The sequence below is a fragment of the Podarcis liolepis genome (genome assembly GCF_965112155.1).
Source record: "Podarcis liolepis genome assembly, chromosome: 8".
NCBI classification, from domain to species: Eukaryota; Metazoa; Chordata; class Lepidosauria; order Squamata; family Lacertidae; genus Podarcis; species Podarcis liolepis.
The window spans coordinates 56,860,916-56,882,184 of NC_139560.1; the positions used below are offsets into that span (position 1 = coordinate 56,860,916).

Below are 21,269 nucleotides of genomic sequence, written 5' to 3' on the forward strand. Positions count from 1 at the left end.
TTTTGTTTAGAGAGAAGGAGACTGACAAAACTACCCAGTAATGTTATTCAAAGATTAATGGGAGTTGGAAGGAAGGTTTGAGTTTGTAGCACAGAGGGGGAAGATAGCCTTCCTCCCTAGACCCCCCCAATCACGGAATACTGTTTTCGGGCCCTCTCCATCTTGAAACACGTTTACACTATATATAAGGTGATGAGATAGGCTCGGAGCTAAATCTCCTGCGCCTCTGTGAATCATTCCCAATGATCGCTGGGATCCTTCATTCTACCCACTTACCTGGGAAGAACACCCCCCCCCCAATTCTACGGGGCTTACTTCTGCGTATGAAGTAACCACCAGCCACTACCTACCCCTTAGCGTTATATAGAAGCGCCTTTACTAAATAAATAAATAAATACTGGGGGCCCGATCCTGTCTTCCCTCCCTTTTCTGCTCTCTGATCTCCGGGGGGGGGGTGAAGGGGGCCTCGCCAAAGGGGGTGGGGGTCGTCCGTTCTTCGTGGGTCTCCCCACAACCAGGGAGCTCTGCGAAGTTGGCCAGGAAGTTGGTGGCGAGGAGGAGGAGCGGGCCGGCCGGCCGGGTCGCCGAGTAGCCAGAGGGGAGGGCGCGCTTCCCGCGGCTGGAGAGGCAAAGGCAACGTCGGGCGGGGACGGAGGCAGAGGCAGACGAGGGAGCGAGCGCTTGGAGAGGAAAGGGAGCCGGGGGAGAGGGAGAGAGACGCAGGCAGGCAGGAGAGACGCAGCAGGACAAGGCGGCTGCTTGCCAGAGGAGCGCTTCCTTGGCGGGCGAGAAGGGAAGGCGGCGGAGTGGCGGAAGGGCATAGATGATAGATAGATAGATAGATAGATAGATAGATAGATAGATAGATAGATAGATAGATGATAGATAGATAGATAGATAGATAGATCCGGTGCTTAGAAGCGCCGCAGGCCGATCCAAGTCTCTCTCTCTCTCTCTCTCTCTCTCTCTCTCTCTCTCTCCCTCCCTCCCCACCTCGCCCCTCTTCTTCATAGGGTTCCCGTGTCCGCGCCCTCCTTCCCCTTTCTCGGGTTTTAAATCGCATCCTTTCACGCTTCCAGGTCAGAAGCAATATCGCGGCGGCTGTGTGGGCGCGTAACCTGCCGTGACTCGCTCGCCTGCTTCCGGGTCTTAATTCCGCAACAGACCAAGACCATTCCGAGGGAAAGGCCTCCTCACCACCGTCTTGCCGTTTCTGGAGGGCAAGATCTGACCTGGAAGGCACGATCACTTCTATTCGTATTTGTTTAAAGGTGGGGGGGGGGGGGAGAGACCAGTCTGGAAGAAGTTGTTTCCGTGTCCAGCTTTCTCATCTTTCCCTGGAAAGGTAGCTGGCCGAAAAGGAAGGGAACTTCTTGCCTCGCCCGCCCCCACCCTCCCGTCCCGCGCCAGGCAGCCCCTCCCCCTTCCAACTCCCGTCTGGCCTGCAAGTGGCTGCTCAGCGTTAAGGCGAGCCTAACTAGCCCATTAACGACGAGCCACGTCCACTTTGCACGGAATGAAACCATTCCCACTCCCGATTGCTCCAAGAGGCATGACGTCCAACTTCCTTCTCTCTCTCTCTCTCTCTCTCTCTCTCTCTCTCTCTCTCTCTCTCTCTCCTCTCCAGCGGCCCATTTTCTCTCGCATGCACACGAACGCAGAGACTGCGAACTGTCCGAATGCAGCAAAGGAACGGAAGGAAACGCCGGCGAGTTCCTGGGGAGTGAGGATGGTGGGGTCAGGGTGAAACCCACACGTGGCTTGGGCTCCCGGGCTCGCCTGTGCACGGTTGTCCATCCCCATTGACAACATCCCATAAGCTGCGGTCTTGACGTGACCCCCTCCGCCTCCCGAGCTGCATACCTGTCACCTAAAAGAGATTATTGATGGCTTTATAGAAATGAAGCCTGTCTGGAAAGGGAACCGAGAGGCTCATTGGGAAGAACAGCAGGGCGACGACAGGGTTGCTTTCTCCTGAAGAAGCAACCGCCAACAAGCTTAGCATTGTTTACAAGAATTGTCGCGCCTTTTGTTTTGCTCCTCACATGCAGAACTTTCTGCGTCTGACTGGGCCGGAAAGAAGGGATGCTATCCTGGATAGGAAGTTTCGAAACCGACTCCCTGTAGCATCCTTTAGTGGGGGGGTGCTTTTATCTATCCCCACTCCCCGCTTAATTTTCCTTTGCAAATAAAAAATAAATAAAAGCGTTTTTCCTTTGCCTAATTTCTCCGCTTCCATCCCACTGGTTCAGACGACACACAACCTCTTCCTCCCTGCACCCCCCCTTTTTCTTTTTCATCATCAGCAAATAAAGATTAGGAGGGCAGATTATAGAAAGCATTTTCCGTCCTCGGCTGATCTTTATTCCAGAGCTTTTGTGATGATATTGATGATGATGATGGCCAAGTGGACACTTTGATTTTTGTGTTTGGAGCTAGTTATAAAGAATCAATATTATATCAAGGGGCAACTTTCGTGATAAAGGACTTTAACCACTCTGGCTATTCATCATAAGTCTGTAGCAAGCAGATAGGTCAAAAGAAATTATATTGCACTAAAGAGTGTGTCTTCTTATCTCTCCCATACCAGGGGAATAAGGGACAAGCCGATCGATACAGTAGCTGCCGTATACTTCTTGCAATTATCAATAGCTGATTTCGTCTTTTGAGGCCTGTGCATCTATTAATACCAGCTAATAATAATCTTAAAGAAAAACCGTATCTGGAACTGAGAGGAAGCAAAGTTTCTTTCCTCATTTTTTTAGGCACGGGAGGGAGCCGGTTACACTCATAATCTGCTGAAATATAAATTGTACCTTAGAAATAGATGTGTATAACCGTGCGTATTTGGGGAGAGAGGAAGGGTGAAAATTGCGTGTGTGCTTGGGAGGGTGTGAGAGTGCGTGAAAATAAATAGTTGGGTTATGCGTCTATATAGATAACACATCTCCATGGTCATTACGCTGGTGCCAATTTTGCACATGTCTGGCCGGGTAGGTACACGACTACATAACAACGTATACCAGACAAATAACGATGGACGCGCGGGCGCGCGCATACATCTACTGTACACGGTCGTTTTAGATGATATTTGCATATGCAAAGCTGAGATCCTGAGCACAAAGAAGGCAGCCCCATTGAAAGCAGTGGTTTTTTTTAGTTTCATGTAAATTCGCTTCGTGGGGATTCTGGGCTAAATATGCCTTGTGGGGGCCATCACAGTTAGGCACCTCTCTCCTTCCTATCCTCGCCTCTACTTGATCTGGGTGTTTTGTTGGGTTGTGGTTTTTTTTAATGTGATGTGGAAATAAAGCATATCTCAGGACTGCCTGTTTTTTCACTGATCCTTTTACTAATCCCTTGGTTAATTGGGAGAAAGACCTAGGAACTGTGTCCAGTTGCTGTCTTAAGAGCACGGTCGGTTTCAGTCTGAGGACATCCTTGGGCAATATTCTGATGGTCAGGGGTCCCTTTACCTAAGCGCCGGGCAGGCTCTATAAATCCGTCAGGCAGAGATAGTTGCTCTCTACCTCCCTCGTCCTTTCCTCTTCCACCAGCACCCTTCCAAAAAAAAAATGGTAACAGAAAAGAAACATCTTTATAATTGACATTTGACATGCTGTTTGGATTAGGCTGTGGTAGACCAAGCACAGATTTCCCTCTGATGGAAACATTTATCATCCTGATTGCTCTGGAGTGGCAGGTGGTGTTATCAATTACCTCTTCTTACCAATAATAATATTAATCTAGCAATATCTGCGCTCAAGTGCCGGCGGATTTGCCAGCCGTTCTTTAAAGAGCGTCGCAGACGCGCGCGCGCGGGCGCGTGTGTTTTTTTGGGGGGGTGAGGGGTGGGGAGCAAATTGAAACTTCCAAGTTTTCCAAAGGAAAACTAGGGGAGGGGAGATGGGGATTCAGGGTGGGCTGGAGGAATGGCTCGAGCTGGTGGCTGAGGTTGCGATCCTCTTACATCCTTTACCCGGGAGTAAATCTCATTGAGCTCAATGGGGTGTGCTTCTGAGCAGACATGAATTAGAGGATTCTGTTAGAGGGGAACGAAAAGATAATGAACATTAAACTCCGTATAATGGACGCCCACACACACACACACACACACACCTGCAATCAGGAAATTTATTCTCTCTTTTTAGCATGTACCCGGAAAGTGTGAGCTCCACCTTCTCTGCACGTGAGTCTCGCTTTGAAGGTCTTCTCGGATTTGCGAGCCCCTGTCCGGAGTTATATAGATATGCATATACACACGGGAGATTAAACTCTTTACCCTTTTCCCTCTTGAGAAATCAATCTTGCAGATCAGATTCCTCTGCCACCCCTTCCCCACCAACCACCCCACTTCTCAAGGATACGAGTGAAAGGAAGCCTGCATAATTGTGTGTCCCATTAATGTTATAACAAAATACAGTACTAATTGGAAAAATATTATTATCAAGCAGACAAAATGATTGCGTGCCTTCCTTTCAGATGAAAACACCATTGCGGAGGGAAGGGCAATTAACAAATTAGATTTAATTACAGGGGGAGGGGGAAAAGCAAGTTGGTGTTTGATTATGCCCCCCCCCCTCCACGCACCACCCACTATTATGTATTAAAATATTATAAGGTTTCTGTACTACCAGTAGGGCGAGGAGTAAAATGGCTGGAATTGTATCCACACGTTCTTGATTTTTGGATTTATAGGTTATTATTATTTTAATATCTGGACGCTTGTGCTGTAATCCACACATAGATCAGTTAACCTGCTATCTAAAGTGCCTCTGTATATCGCCCCACGTTTTACTTCCTTTATTTCGGCTTGAAGGTTTTAGGATAGGGCTACAGAAAACTTTCTTAGAGAGAAAGTGTTTGTAGGGAGAGTAGAATTGGTGCGGTTTCGATTGTTCACATCCTGATTGTTTCTCCCTTAAACTACAGCCCTCAGGGAGAAAGCGGAATCTCCAGAACTGGGAGCCACGGGATTTGACAAATGTCGGTCCTCTCTCCGCCGGATCGGGGAAAAGATTTTGGGGTGGGGGGTGGCAGCGCGCAAGCAGGTGTGAAGTAGAGAGGATGAGCGACCCTTCCATTAAAGGCTTTCCTCTGGTGACCCACTTCCACACAGGCAGAGGAGAAGTGTTGGTATTCTTTTGCCTTTAAAGCAAGAACTTTCAGAAGTCCTTCGACTCCCAGAATACACACACACACACGCCCCTACCTATCTCCCCCGGCCCGCATTAAATAACCAACAACAACGTGTGTGTGCTTAAAACAAAACCGGAAAAGATGTGAGGTGCAGTGCTATGCAAATACCGGAGATACAAATCTGGTAACGATGCCTTCTTAAGGCCGGCTGGTCATTAAACATCCCTAAGTGGCTCTTTCCCCCCCTTTTCGTTTCCCCCTTAGAGATCCTTTCCCATCCCACAAAATCTCTCGTAGTGTATGTGTTGGGGATTTTCAAGAAGCGAAAGTAAGCTTTTAGACAACTCTCATTCATGGTATATTTTTTTAGAAGAATATTTTATTTGAATCCACGTACAAAAACTATGGTTAGGGATGGCGAGCAAGCTTCCGAGAAATTGCTTTGCAGGTGACGACCGGATTGAAACTGAAATTATATTTATATAGGCAGATATAGCTATCTAAATCTGATCGGGTGAAGATGCTTTAGGTACATTTTCTTGGAAGGCACAGAAGATCCCTAGGCAGGCGCGAACTGGAAACCGAGCTCCCTCGGATCCAGCGGGCGTTTACTTTCAAGTAAATGTGCTTAGGATCCCAGCCAAACTAAATAACTGGCCTTTTGCACTTCTGAAGAAATGCCAACACGCCAAAAAGAAAAGGGAGATCTCGGACCCGCCTGGGTTTTAATTCCCGGCCGGAAGGTTTCTATAGCAGCAGTCGCTGCCGGTCCCCTGGACCTATTCCTTTCTGCCCCACTTTTGCACATACGCAGGGGGTCCTGAAAAGGAGTCTACTTGTGGGGGAAACGTTCAAACAATCCCCAGCAAACTCCGATTCTCGCCGAGCAGCACCTCTCGTCCTTTCTCGTCTCCCCCTCCCCTCCCCAGTTTTCTGCTGGCAGAGGACCCAGCCGAGCCGGCAAAACTTCCCAGCTGCCTTGAACCACTCCAAGTCTTCCTGGAGAGAAGTCAGAAAGGCAAACGAGGGAGAGAAGGAGGAGGAAGGCAAGGGAGAAAATGAATAAATAAGAGAAACTCAAAACAAATAGCAAGAAAAAGTAAATAAAAGTCTCACGTTCACAGCATGTATGCATCGCATTCGAAACACTTGGAATATGGGGAGAATTAGCAGAAAATGCTCTCTGGGTTTGTTTTCGTGGTGTATAAAGTCTCGATCCAGGTGGAGGGTTGTTTTGGGGATATCTATTCGTTTAGCCCTTTCCGGGTTTTGTTTTGTTTTTAGTTCAATAACTTCGACTATTAAAAACGATGCGAAAAGGCGTAGTTTTAGTGTTTAGAGGGGGAGAGAATGAGAAAAAATTCAGATTGCCGGGAGAGATTGAGAGAAGAAATTAAATTAGATTGCCGGGATTGTCTAAACTTTTTTGTTTTGTTTTGTTTCGCAACAAACGGAACAGAAAGGGAAGGGAAGCCGGCGCAACGGAGGAGAAGCGCTCGGTAGGAACGGCGCTGGTTCCGCTGAACGCAGCGTGGAAAAGTTTCCCTAACAAGCGCCGTTTCCCCAAGAGAAGCCGAGCTGTGGATGTCCTTCAAGGCTGAGGATGGAGGGATTACGTGAAAGGAGGGGGCCTAATGCAAGAGAGAGGGGGGAGGAAGTGGAGGAAAGCCCTTTCCCCCAAATCCCCCGCGCCTCTCCTTTCACCCGTTTCCGCAAGGTGGGCGCCTGCAAGCCCGAGACCAAAGACTTTGCCGGAGGTGATACGGAGCCCGAAAGCAGCAGCAGCAGCAGAGAAATCTAGCTGGGATGGCAAAACTTGGGGGGGGGGAGAGGGAGAGAGTCAGTGGGGGGAAATGGAGAAGAAAACAAAAAGAAAGGATGGCAGGAGGTTGATGCAAAGGTTGGAGGAGGCGAGTAGGTCCGTGGGACATCCTAGCGGTGGGCGCCGTCGTGGGAAGTCTTTCCTGCCCAACTTGTGGCTGAGTTTCACACTTCGGGGTGGATCCGGAGCGGAGCGCCCAGCCCCACGCCCCCCACCCCCGGTCTTGAAGCAGGACTGGAGTTGAGAAAGTGGGAGGAAATCCCAGGAGAGAATCGAAGGGTGGGAGGGGGGGATTCCTCTCTCTTGGGGAAAACAAAAGAGAAGAAGAGAGGGAGTCTGGCGGGGGGGGGCGGGGGAGAGAGAAGCCACCGGTGTGGACAAGTGTTTGCTGCGGAGAGGCGCCCTCGGTGGCGTCCGGGAGCTGCTCGTCCGGCGTCGGCGGCGAGGGGGCAGCAGCAGGAAGAAGGAGGAGGCGGAGCCCCGCCGCCGCCGTTGCCCAACTTGAAAGTTTCTCTCCGCCGCAACCCGCGACGCCCTGGCGGCGCGCAGTCCTCCTTCTCCCGCGCAGGGGGAGGCATCGATTGGCGAGCGCCGGGTGCCAAGGCAGGCTGCCGCCCAATCGAGGAAAGTGCGAGAGGAGGAGGAGGAGGAAGAGGCGGGGGAGGCGGCCAGGGAATACCCACCTCCCCCGCGGCAGCCCAACCCTCGCTCCCCCTCCCAAGCCTCGCTGGGGGTCGCCGGTGGTGGGTTTTCCCCACCTTCCCCCCACCCCCACCCCCCTTGCCGGCGACCAAGGATTTTGTCTGTCTCTCTCTCTCTTTGCAAACAAAACCGAGATCCTTTGGCACCGAGGGCGCAGCGGCTCGGGAGAAGGGAGCAAGTGGGGAGGAGGAGGAGGAGCGGCGGCGGCGCCCCCAAAGAGCGGGGAAGTCACGCCGCAACCTGTGCCGGAGCCGGAGAGAGAGGAGAGAACAGAAAACTTCCGCGCACCGGACAACAGGAAGTGGCCACCGGCGGCGATCTTCCAGCAAAGGAGGCACCGGCCGTGCGGCTCTTGTTGGTCGGCGCGAGAGAAGAAGAGAGAGAAGCTGCAAGACAAAGAAGGAGGGGGAGAGAAGGCGAGAGGTGAAAGACAAAACTCCCCAGCCCCGAGTTGGGCTGCTCGACCCCCTCCCCGATCTCCAAACAACGCCCCCCTCCCCGGAGAAGCCGAAGTCAGCGCAGGCGGCCAGCGATCGCAGGAGGGAAGGCGACGCAGGACGAGGCAGCGAAGAGCAGAAAACAAACACAGGCAAAAGTTGCTCGCGCTCTCTGTTTTGTTTCCTCCTCTTTTCTTTTCTTTTTTATAAAAAGAATCTCTCGACAAAAAGACGTTAGCCAGGCGCCGCAGCAGGAAGAAGAAAGAAACTTAAGGGCGATGCAGACTAACTTCTGGGTAAAGAGGAACCTGGAAAAAAGACACAGAGTGATGTAATTTTGTTTGAAAGGAAGGGGCGGAAAAGCCGCGAGAGAACATGCCCTCCCCGCAGCCGGGAAGCCGGGGCACCTATGTGGTGTAAAGTGAATGCACACGCCGAGAGAGAGAGAGCCCCGCGCGGGGTGCGCGCTGCGCTGCTGCCCGTGTCCCCGCTTGCCGCCGCCGCCGCCGCTACCTCTGCAGTCGGTGCCTCTCGCAGGAGGCGCTGCTGGTGCCGGGCAGACGCATCCTTGGGCGGACTGAGGCGGCTAATTGCTGAGCGCCCTCCCTCATTTACATATGCAGCCCGAGCCCGCTGGAGCCGGGCCAATCCGCGCTCGCCCCCGGCATCATTAATCGCCATGCATTATTCACAATCATAATTACTGAGCCCCGTGCGCGAGGCGCGCAGCCGGCCGCGCACCCAGCACAGACCCGCGGAGCCCCCGCCCGGCTCAGCCGCCGCCGCCGCCGCTACTTGCTCGGGCGCTTCTTGAGTTTGTCGCCAGGAAGGGGGGAGTTGCTGCTGCTGCTGCTCTTAATTGATCGGCGCCGAAATCCGGAGGAAGGGGTGGCCCGCCCGACGCCGACTCGACTTTCCCCTCGCCACCAAGTCCTCCTCCTCCTCCTCCCCCCACCTACCTAATCGCCCCTCCACCACCCCCTCCCCCCCCACCCCAGCGCTCCACCTCTCGCCGATGTCTCTGCAAAAAGCAGGCACCAGAAGACGCCTCAGTTAGCAGCATGTCTCGGCGAAAGCAAGCCAAGCCCCAGCATCTCAGATCGGACGAGGAGCTGCAAGCCGAGGTGCTTTCGGAGCAGGGTAAGCCAGAGGGCGCAGCAGCCCCGGGGCTAGGGAGGGCTGGAGTCGAGGGCTGTGCGCTGCCTGATCCTGGGCTTGCTTCGGGGAGAGCTCAGCCTCGAAACGATCCCGCCGCCCGCCCCCCTCCTTGGGAAGCGCGAGGCGGCGGAAAGTGCAGCCGGCGTCGGGCAGGAAAGTTCAGCCGCTCGGCCCAAGTTTCTTCCGGCTTCCCTCCCTCCCCCGCCTCCACCTTGCCGAGCTTCCCTCCCTTCCCGCGAAGCCCTGCCTGGCCCTGTTGCGTGCGCCCGGCCGCTTGCATTATGGCTGGGCTTCGGAGGGAGACACTTCGACGGGGGGCGGGCGAGCGAGCGGGCAGAGTCCCCCACGCCCAGCCCAGGCTCGCCTTCTCACCCATCGGGGTTCACGATGGGGACTTTGGGACGGAAGAAACCCAGCCGCTTTCTCCAAAGCGAAAAGTTCATAGGAGCTTTTTTCACCCCGTTTTGACCAAGCCGCCGAGGCTGCAAACTGCAGACTTTGGGCTCCGCTGGTGTAACCGCCCGGAAGCGGCCCTGACGGCGGCGGCAGCTGTCGCGTCCCCCTTGGCAACAAATAAACCCCACGAGGCCTCTGTGTGGATGGAGGGGGAGGGGGGAACAACCCCATCTCTCCCCCCCCCCCGTCCTAACCGTGTTTTACTCTGAAGTAAGCCCCTCAGTTTCCCCCCCTGGCCCTTGGGAACTGGTGGGCGAGAGGGGGCTTCGTCGAGGCCCCCGAGGCTCCTCCCTCCGACGCCCAGAGAAGGTGGCCAGGCTTGGGAGAAGAAGATCGCTATCTGCGCCTATGACTTCCTGCGGCTTCCTTCAAAGGAACAGGCCGAGGCGAGAGGGGCGGGTGGTGGTGGTGGTTCCTTTCTGGAGAGGGTCAAAGGGAGAAGATGTCTCTCCTGGGCGTGAGGGAGGCAGGCCTGAGGTGGAGAAGTTGCCTGCCCTCAGGGCCAGAGCTTAGGTCTCTACTCCCGCCTTCCCTTCCCTTCCCTTGCCATCTCTATTGCCAGGAAGATGTCCATGGCGTCGAGGTTGGAGTAGGAATTGCCATCTTCTTTTCCCCTTCCTCACAAGGTTGAAAAAGGGTGTGTGTTTTGGGCCCCTGCGTGCCAAAGGGCGCACTCAGCCTTGCCCAAAATGCTAGTGAAACAAGTAGCCTCCGATTTCCAAATCTCTCTGGTTTGCAGCTGCTCAAACTTATTTTCTTGAGCTGTCATTTCCGAACGTGTTACGATCACTTTCTAACTATATTCACCGTGTGGCACTTAAAAAAATTTGCCCCTTTTTTTCTTCTGGAGGGGAAGACAAAATCCACTAGGAAGTTTTTCATCCTTTCCCTCATAAAGTTATCGCCTACATTTCCAGCGTAATCGGGGAAAATTGTGGTTGGAAATAAATTTCTTCCCCTCCCTGCAGATCAATAATTACTTCATCCAGCCTTCTTCCTTTTTATTTTGCCCAAGAAAAAACACAACATCTTGGAAAAGGAGTTTGTTCTGCAGGGAAGTTGGCAACAAAGGGTTTTTCACTATTTTAAATAAACTTTGCAGCCTTGAAGCTTAGGGCAGTGTGGCTTGGTTTCGTAAGCATATGCTAGATTGCCAAATGCTCAGGGCTCCCATTCCTATCATCTCCTTTTCCTAAAAGGACTCCAAAAACAGAAGTGGAAGGGGTTGGCTGCTGCAGCTAGTAATGTGAAAAGCTTCTTGGGTAATGGCAATAATGGATAGGCAGCGAAACAAGTTCCCTGGGTCACAGCAGAAGTATAAAATTACACATTTCTTGTTTTGTTATTAACACTTCCTTTGGTTTCAAAATACTTCAATGCAGGCAAATCAGCATTTCTTTAATAAAGATACAGCATTGTTATTTAAATCTGCAGTGGTTTGGGAGGGTCCTTGGTTTAAGAATTTAGACAACACTGAATATTTTAAAAAGTTAACGAGGGGAAAAAAGTGCCTCATTATGGTACTTCTGGTGAGTTAATAAATTGAAGAAAATTGTTCAGCTTGGAGGGTTTTTCTTTGGGGGGGGTGTTGCTTAGCATCTCTTATCTATGTAGCCATGTCACCCAAGATTAGAACAGGAGATATGCTAAAAAGAAACGCTTGCATATGGTGTGTAGATTAAGAACAAAGAATCTTTTTGTCATGGAAATGTTTTTTTCTCTTTTTTTCTTTTTTGGGGTTTTGTTTTGTTTACTTCATCACATAGAATTTCTCACACTTGGTTTGTTTTGTATTGCCCTCAATGACTACATGATCAAATGAATGGATTTATTTCTGCCGAATGAGAAAGACAGTCTTTCCATCAAAAGGACTACATTGCATCCCAGTGAGGAATTTTAAAAGCGTTATTATTGTGGTCCTTGAATAGCTCAAAATCGGCTTTCACAGCAGCCCTTAAAATGCAACAATGTAAATACTTCTCTGCTTTAGAATGTTGTAATCAGAATGTTCTATGTCCCTTTTTAATATATCTTAATTCATAGAGTATTGTAAGGGATTAGTAAGGAGCTGAAGTAGTCCTGCTTGCATGTTGCACTTTCATTTTCAGAAACGTGAATATAGGGAGGTATATAAACTGCTGTATGCTTAGGAACATGAGTTTGGTGCTCATCATTTACACATTTTTTACAATTAAGTATTTTTTTCTCTTTAAAGGCTCATAAGAGTTCAAACCTATCTTATAAAGTCAGCTCTCATCATTGTAGTTTACAGTTAAAGTCAAGGCATTGCCACAGTTCCTGGCTCCTGTTTTGCAACAGGCCAAAAACTAGCTCTCACCATTTCTAGCACGCAAAAAGAACACTTGCAGCATTCCCCCCCCCCAAAAAAATACTCTATAATCTAAATATATTTCAACCTTCATTCTCATTAGTATTTTTAACTACTTAGTCTTTTATATAACATAACTGCTTAATCTGCTGCTAAGTCTATAAAGCTTGCCTGAATCATATATGTGTATGTGTGTATATATACACATACACACACATACACATACAGAGAATCACATTTAATGTTGCATTTGAAGACTACTTTCATTAAGGAAAGCTATTAAGGGTTAATGCTCCTTTTTTCTGGCAGATATTATGTTACACAGTAGCAAAAAGAAACCTGACAGTTTGACAGAGTGGAAGATAAACATTAGGCCATATTTAAAGTTATACGAAGGCCAGTCAATTTAGGTGGCAGTGTTACAATAGGAAGTTTTAGCAATACAATAAATAATTGTTGAAGTCAGCTTGAACTACAGTGCAGTGCAACTTTATTTCACGAAGCAGAGCCTTCTCAGAAGTATGAAAACCACTCAGAATATCGCAAAGTGATATTTTGAAACGTTTGTTGTGGGGAAGATAGTTTGGGCAATTTGGAGAACGAATGCTTGCATGCAGCGATTAATTAGAATCTGTATAGCGGTTTATGCTGACAAGTAGTGAATGAAAGGTATTTATGCACTAAACGTTTTAAAGGGTGCCATATTGAAAGAAATGGTCATTATAAAGAGTAGCACAATAACTGAAGGAGTTGTTATAAAACCCAATATGGTGAATTTGCTGTTCTCTATGCTGAATGAGTTTAATCTCAAATATCAGGAGACTTTACATCCCCAGTTAAATGATTATCTCTAAATCAACAGATTACTAGCATTACAGAACAGTCTTGTTTTGTTACAGCAAATGGGAATGTTGCACACACTTTAACCCAAATGCAGTGACAATGTTGAAGAGGGGGGAACCCTAAGCGTATTCTAGTGGATGATAACTGATCAGAGATGGCCTTAAAAATAATTAGAAGAAATTTCGAGAATGTATTTTGTACCTTTTAAGGTAACAGTAATTATTGCTTAGCTTACGTTTATTAGGAACCAACTCTTACAGTAATGTTACATGGCTAACAAAAATACATTTGTATTGTGCTATTTATACATATTTGTCATACATTGATATTATTGCTCTTGAAATTCTGCTCATAATTTTGATACATTTGAAATAGATATAGTAATATATATGTCCAGACAGACAGATATAGGCATACATTTAGTAATATAAATATTTTGGCTCACTTCAGTACTGTATTAGACATTTAGGGTTGCTGTTTCTTCCTGCCCTCAGTTCATTGTAATATAGCCAGTTATTTTGTAGATGTGGGTCTGTAGCATACTTGCTAATGTCCATTAAAATTATGTAGATAAAGAAGGGTGGGTATTACGTTATACTGTTCTGTAACATGTAATACTCTTAAGAGCATTAGAAGTAACAGTAAGCCCTGAATTAAATATGAAATTGTGTGACTTTTTCCAAGCTTTCTACTTCAAATAATAATTAGGTCATTGGTTTGTTTGTTTTCCAGTTTAAAAATAAGCCTTTACAAGATTTGCTGATTAACTGTTGGCATGAGGAAAGACAATTAACTTATTTTGCTTGTACTTGTAGGCTTATAGATGGCTGCATTATAATAATTTCATTCCTATTTTATATCTATTCAAAGACCCCTCCAAAAGCATGGTTTAATAGCAGAAATTAATTTTACTAGTTTATTATTTTAGTATGCAAATGATAAAAGCAGACTAAAAAGTCTCAAATTCTTTTGTGCTATTAATCCCAGAGATGCCTCCTTAAGGAGGCAGTGAAACATATGCCTTTCATGAATAAGAAACATTTAATTTTATTTGAAAAATCATTACAATCAGCTCTGTGCAATTAATATAAGCTGGATGTTCATATTTGAATGCTGATCACTTTTCTAGCCAAAATGTTGTTTTTTAAAGGATCATATATATTCTTAAAGCAGCTACTTATAGTTTCTTAACACACTAATATTCTGAAATTCGAATCAGCCTAAATAAAATTGTGCGCGTCTTCCATTTAAACATAGGATTTTAAGATTTGGTTTGTTAACTGAATGCCAAAGCCAGACTAGCATGTCTAGTAAGCATTTTTTTTAAAAAAAATAAGGGCAGGATCCATTCAGCTTTGGATAATAAAACAGATGTGCTAGGATGTTGAATAGTTTCTGTCATATTTTGAACTAAATGTAATAGGAGGTGAAAAATTGAAAACACTGAAATGATACATTTTAGGTGCAATATAACACAGCATGCTTTTACAAATAGTGAAGGTTTAGTTAAAAATAGCTTCAACAGTAAGTAATAGATAGATTCAAAATTATTCTCACCTAATAGTGCAAAATGTTTGCTGCAGTTACATTTTTATATGAATCATTTCACTTCTTTTACTTTACTTTAAATATTTGTATTCAATAAGTAGTTTGGATGGAGTTTTTGAGAGTGCTTTCTAGGAAAATGAACTTAAGCAGTGGAAAGGAAATGAGCTGTGCATACATAGTCTCCTCCTAAACTTGTTTGAGAGTAGACCAGTTGAGATCCATGGGGTTTTTTTTAATCATAGAGCAAGTGCTGGATAGTTGCCAAAAGCAGTGACAAGTCATGTCACACAAGTACCGTAGAAAATATAAAATATCAATGGTTCTTTTTGCAAAATAAAAATACTTCATCATCAAAGAATACCATACTGTGGGTGATTCTTTTGTCTAATCATGAATGAATATGGCAGCAATACCTAAGCAGAACTCAAAAGCAGTTCTTGTAAAAAAGTTTTGACTGCTGAGCTAAGGATAGAACAATATGCACCGATGAAAGACAATAGGAGGTCTGCATATTTTGCAAAGGAATGCTTTCCTTCTCCTTGTGTTGAAGATGTAGATATGTTATGTTTAGCATTCGAGACCACCCCCATTTTCTGTTTTCCGTGCCTTGGTGCTGAGTGTATTGCAGAGTCTTTTTTTGTTTGTTGTCGGTGAAAAGGTGGGATTGTGTGGAGTGCCAGCAAGCTTTCCGATGGACTCTCCCTGAGGGTGGGTAGTTAGAAGTGCTTTGACAAGGTTTGCTGATTTAACCTTTGCCTGCTTTGCCCTGCCAGGGGTGGCCACTAGATGTCAAGCTCATAATACAATTAGTACATCTGTGCAGTTGACCTTGGCAGCGCGGCTTACCACTTGTTCTGTTAAGTGTTAACACCGACTCTGAGTGTTAACTAGAGATCCGTCTGAGTTTTTGCTACATTCTGTGCTGCTTATCAAATGCCCCATCTAGTTCGACACAAGTGTTTACAGTTCTAAAGAAGTGGGGGGGGGAGCCTTGTTTTATGTAGCTTTGAATTCCTTAATTAACCTTGCCAGAGCTGATGCAGTTTTATTTTGCTTAATCGAAGCGACTCTGTTGGTCATCCATCTCACTTTCTATGCATATTAATGTTTCACAAGGATGATGGCAACTGACCCAATTGGTTTGTTAGTGGTTATATTACTTTATTTATATAGAATAGTTATCTGTGGAGAGCTAGATCGGTGAGATACCGTTATATTTCAAGGCTGGAGTTCAGGCCTGATATTGCAACCATGCACTTATGCAAATAGCTACGATGCTGTCAGCGTGGCAGGAGTAGATATGTTTCTACAGAAGGTTCTATGTTATCAAACTGGTATTGCGTTTCTCGTGCTCTCCAACTTGTAAGCGTCAAAATGGGTTAGATGTTAGCTTTTGTTTTGTGAACAGTATCTGAAGCTGGAAAGTCGCATTAAAAAGTGATCTCTTACATTTTTTAGACTCCTGTTATGCAGTATTTAATAATTCGTCACTTGATACACATCAGCAATTAAACCTTAATGTTGTATTAGCTCTTAATAAAAGTTTGTGTCACCTGTGTTTGGGTACTGGAAACACGAGCTAGCTCGCAACGAATTACAAATCCTGGTAAAACTGAATACGTGCAGTATTTAAACTTCGCCAGATCATTGTGCATCATTGCTTTCCAAAATACACTTCTAAAAATACACTAACATTTTAATATATGATACTTACAGTTTTGCAGTTAGTCAAAACAAAATGTAAAGTGCTTGCTGTGTTCTTTATATGTGCAAAGAAATGCCCTAGCCTAGTGGCTGGCTGGATGTTGCATTTGTTTTAAGCAGAAAGCAGTTAGTGACTGTGCCACAGGTGGCTGTTAAATAGTGAAATTTAGGCCACTGAATAGATCAAAATAAGTATACCGGGTCAACGCAAAGTTTTGCATAGCAAGAGTGCCCTCCACTGTTCACATTCATATTATCAGTTTATGTGGCCTGTGGAAAAAGGGTAGAAATTTTTCTATTGAGTGTGGAATTTCTTCTACGTTGTTAAACACAGTAGGGGTCTCTATTTGTCTCCTCCTGTTTCACAGCTTGGGATCAGTATGTGATAATTCATCTTTCTTTATGGGATTCAAAGCTATCATAAAAAGAGTTAAAAAGAATTAATTTGAGAGAAAATAAAAGTTATTTTTTAATGTGATGTTTATTTTAAGAGATAACATAGCTAAAGCGAAAGAGTAGTATTAATTATCTATAGTGAATGAATGATATTAGATGTGGATAGCTGTTCAGTTAAGGAACATGCACATTAAAAGATAACTGAGCACAAAATAGATTTTGATAAGTAAAGTTATGTTTGAAAACACTGCGGAAAAATACTTTGTCATTCCGACAATCTGAATGTGTACAACCTGCCGATCTTTATTTGAGTAGCCATTGAGAATCAGAAAGTTTAATTAGTTGGAAACTGGCTAATGTCCATAGTTTAAGGTATATTATACTTGCATGAGCCTGTTTTCCGTTTTAAAGCTTTTATTTCCATTGTATCTTCAAGTTTGCTAGTAAGGATTTTTTTCCTTTGGGGGAAAATGAGCATTTCAAAATTAATGTAAGATTTTTCACCATTTGTATGCTGAATGGATTCACTTTGTTACAATTCATTTATCACTTTGAATAGTGTAGAAATAATGCATAGTGAATTGAACTTAAATTGTCCTCTGAGTAGACTCACTGAGATCGGTGGGTCTTAAGTTAGTCATGACCAACTTAAGTCTCATTGATTGTGAAGCATCTCCTCCATGCATTACCATTTTTGAATCCACCCCAATGTTTCTGTAGTTCCTTGGTTTACAACCAACAGCAGGTGAATAAGTCATGTAAAGCATATTAATGACAACAGTAAAAATATTTATCATACTATAATAACAAATTACTCTGTTGATAACCAATGCCCATTGTGAAATTGACAGAAAAGTTTAAGATGCCGTGGGAAGCAAAATTAGCATTAAGAACAGGATTTCCTCAGAGAATACTATTTTAAATTGTACGTAAATTGTCATGGTCTGTGTAAATGATAATTGTAAAGGGTCTTGTTTGCAAAATTAGAATACGGAGACAAAGCTTATTCAGAGTAGAATAGTTTTCTGTGCCATTTATTTGAGGAAATACAGGAACATAAGCCTTTCATGCCTGTACACATAAAAATATTTGAGAGCAGGTAGGGGAATAAGAAAAAGCAAAGTTGGCTCTTGAGGGTTAGAGAGCGTTGTCCTCAAAATTCAAACACTGCATGGCCAGCAGCGGCAAGAAAAAGCGGGTGTGACATTTGTTTTAGTACTACCCCCTGCAAATAGTGCATATTTTAGGATTTTGGTTCTTCTTTATTCTTAACATGTAGGATTCTTCCTTAATAATGGGAAAGCATACAGTCCCTGTTGCATTTCTGTTAGGCCCTTCTGATTCTAATGGAGAACTTGTACTGCTTGCAAACTGCACAAATACAGCTTGCTCTAGTAGATGCTGGGACATGGTGTGCTAAACCTCTTTGTACGCAGGGGGAAATATGCCAAAATTGGGGGCACATTGGCTCCCCCCTCTTCCTCCCTCCTTTGCTCCATCTCTCATCTCCCTCTCTGCAGAGATGTATATGTTTCATATAGGAATGAATTGCTTTCTACCTAAACGTTTGACCCTTAAAGGCAGTTTGGTAGCTACTTATAGTAGTATTGCTCCATGCAGGTAACTGGGATTAGTGGAGTACCAGTTTTCACTGACATTCCCTGTCTAGAATCCAGTCCACAATCCAGGCACCTTAGATTCTCATTGGCTTTAATCCAAATATTTTGACTGAAGTATGGCTGTGGATTTGGCTGCGTATGACATGAATACAGATATATTCTCTCTACATCAACTCGTTCAATCTCTCACATAGACCGAACCCAAACTAGTTTACAATCAGAATGTAGGAAACTTTCTCAGAATAAGCTAATCAAAAATTTGAGATGAAATAGTGCGCTGTAAATTAACAGGTAATTTCAAAAGTATATTCCTGTTAATAGAAATAGACATCTCTTGGGCTTTTTTTAAATAAAAAGATAGGGTTGTGAGTACTGAATATGATCAGAGTTTAAACTTGTCCCAGAGAGACATGTATAAGCAGCATTTGAATGTTTAAGGCAAAAAATGTTGTTATGGGCTATTTCCATCAAAGACGTGAGCACATTCTTTTTAAAATTGATGGGAAAGGCTGGCTCCATGGGGATTTTGATTTGAATAATCAAAAAGCAGGCGAGAAAATTAATTACAAACTGCATCACTGTGTATTACATTATTGCATTCTTTTATTTCTTGTTATAAATTTTCAGAAGCCTCAATATGCCCTGTTCTTTTCTTTTGTACAATTTTTTTTGCAGATGATTGTTTCAGTGTAAAACAGTATTTATAGGTATGTCTCAATGGACTGACTAAAGATACGTACTTTTAGATGATCGTGAAATTCGTTAGAATGTGCAGAGTAAACTGCACATTATGATTCTAAACCTTTAATGAAAGTGAATTCTTTTAACCTTTTGTGGAACGTAAGTAAGGAATCCTTAGAATCATCTAATTTCTATAAACTGTCTGTGCTCCAAAATTGATGCACCTTTCCTGTTAGTGAGTTATTATGAATCATGAGAAACATTTCCAGTATTAAGAGCTTACTTCAGATGAAACCATAAGAAAAATCTCTTTTGAAAATTATGATGATTTTAAGAAGTATTGTAAAAAGCAGTTAAAAAAAAATCAGTTTCATTATCTCTCATTTTAAATAGGTTTGAAGAAGCATCTCTCATTTTGGTGCCAGTAGACTAGAAATTAAAAGGTAAATACAGTCTCAGTAATAAGAGCACAACATGGAATTTAGTTTTCCATTCATTTCCTATTACCTAAGTGATTGGGTCAAAGGTAATCTGGAGAAATAATTGTAAAGTATCAGAATATGGATTTTAATTTTGGGGGGAAAAAGAATTCTTCCTCAGACTTCTGAAAATATTATTTTATCGCATTGGTAAAATACTATTTTATCACATTGATATACTATTCCTCCACAAAGCTTAAGGATGTGTGCCTACAGCTCTTCCAATTTATCCTCAACAACCCTGTGAGTTAAAGTTACAGATAGGTAGCCGTGTTGGTCTGCCATAGTCAAAATAAAAAAATTCCTTCCAGTAGCACCTTAAAGACCAACTAAGTTAGTTCTTGGTATGAGCTTTCGTGTGCATGCACACTTCTTCAGATACACTGAAACAGAAGTTGCCAGATCCTTCTATCTGTGAGTTAAGTTAGACTGAGGGAGAAAGAGTGACTTGTTGAAAACTACCTTTTGTTCCGCTTTATGGCGGAGCAGAATTTATGTTTACACCTCCCACATCCAACTCCGGTAGTCTAAACCACTTTGGCTCTTTTAAAAATGGCCATATGAATTAGTTGCAACATTCTCCTTTAAACACTGTCTGTACTTCAACCCTAAACACTTAATACTGGGAACTTACTCTGGTATGTATATGTCTAACATAATATAGAATTATGGTGGCAATATGCTTCAGTTTAGACATTGGACCAAACCTTGGTTTGTGCCTTTAGTTGAGAACCATACAGTGGTGTGAAGCTGTTGCCTACTTTAATTTGCTCATCACTCCAGCCTCTAAGAGTAGTGACCTCTAGAGGTGGTTTTCCAATCCAGACATCACACCAAACCATAGCTAGGGCAAATCATGAAGTGAAGCCCTATTTCAGCTCAAAAGTTTCATATTCTTGTTTGTAGGCTATTCTCAAGCTGTGGTTTGTCAATTGCACCATAGCACCAGCCATGGTTGAGCTTTCTTAACTATGTATCCGGGGTGGCAGGGGCTGAATCTTTTATCATGTTCTCCAAACCTAATATGTATGGACTTATTGAACTGCCTTGGCCATATATATGGATATGAACTGTCACATATATTTGGCTAAGAGTGGCCTGAGAAAGAATTGGCCATTTGCAATATAAAGGATTCAAGCTTTTTTCTGATGTATGACTGTGGAGTAAGTAACTTAGGGAACAAAATGCTGGTTTAAATTGCTAGTAATCACTATCCCCAAATGTCCCTTTGTTGAGTGGCCCAGAAAACTAAACAGCGAAGTGTGCAGTTATTTTCTCTGGCCTCCATAGTCTCATTACTTTAGGAAAATGAAAAATATGTATGAAACATAGACCACTAGTACAGTAATTGTAAAAAAGTTAATATGGAAAGTAAATATGTATTAGAATTGTAAGCTGAAGTAGACCAGCCTCTGAGTACTAATTCATTCTCCTTTTCTCAAGCTTTTAGTTAATACTGTTTTTAAGCTTTTATTATCATAGAAAGGATAGTTTTCTGAGGCTTAAATCTAAAAGTTCAGTGAATAGGATAAGGCTTGCATGAACCTTTGCGACTTTACTATGCTATTGTGCACTGTTATCTTGTTTTATACTGATGCCATTAATAGCAAAGGGCAGAATCCCGTTTCACTTCATACGTACAAATTTGGTAAATTAGTGTTATAAATAAGGCAGTGCTTAGGTTTTAAACAAATAAATTGTTTTACTTTTTAGTTCTATGGCAATTTTACAATATACTGTACAGCTAGTAAACAACTTCGTAACTATCACTGGTTCATATTCTATACTTCTGTGAAGGCTCATTTGTATAGATTCCGATTTATAATGATGTTTGCCTAGTCAGTTTAGAGAAAATCAGCCCCCTATCATTTCTAAGAGAAAAGTATTAGCAATAGTATCTGTTCCACAATGAAGCTGAAGGACAAATGCTACATTTTAATTATCTGACACAAAAAT

The 21,269-nt window shown here is 44.3% G+C and overlaps 1 protein-coding gene across 3 annotated transcripts in view; it reads left to right on the forward strand.

Annotated features, from left to right (window-relative positions):
- The first annotated feature begins 7,531 nt into the window (after nt 1–7,531).
- Nucleotides 7,532–21,269, forward strand: part of SALL3 (spalt like transcription factor 3) — a 26,805-nt gene continuing 13,067 nt past the window's right edge. For 2 of the 3 annotated variants that reach the window (XM_083518345.1, XM_083518346.1), the window contains exon 1: nt 9,075–9,240. In XM_083518345.1, coding sequence (XP_083374471.1) covers nt 9,162–9,240 — 79 coding nt within the window. In that variant the 5' untranslated portion in view covers nt 9,075–9,161. Of the gene's footprint in view, nt 9,241–21,269 lie in introns of all 3 variants that reach the window. The other variant, XM_083518347.1, reaches the window with a different exon arrangement.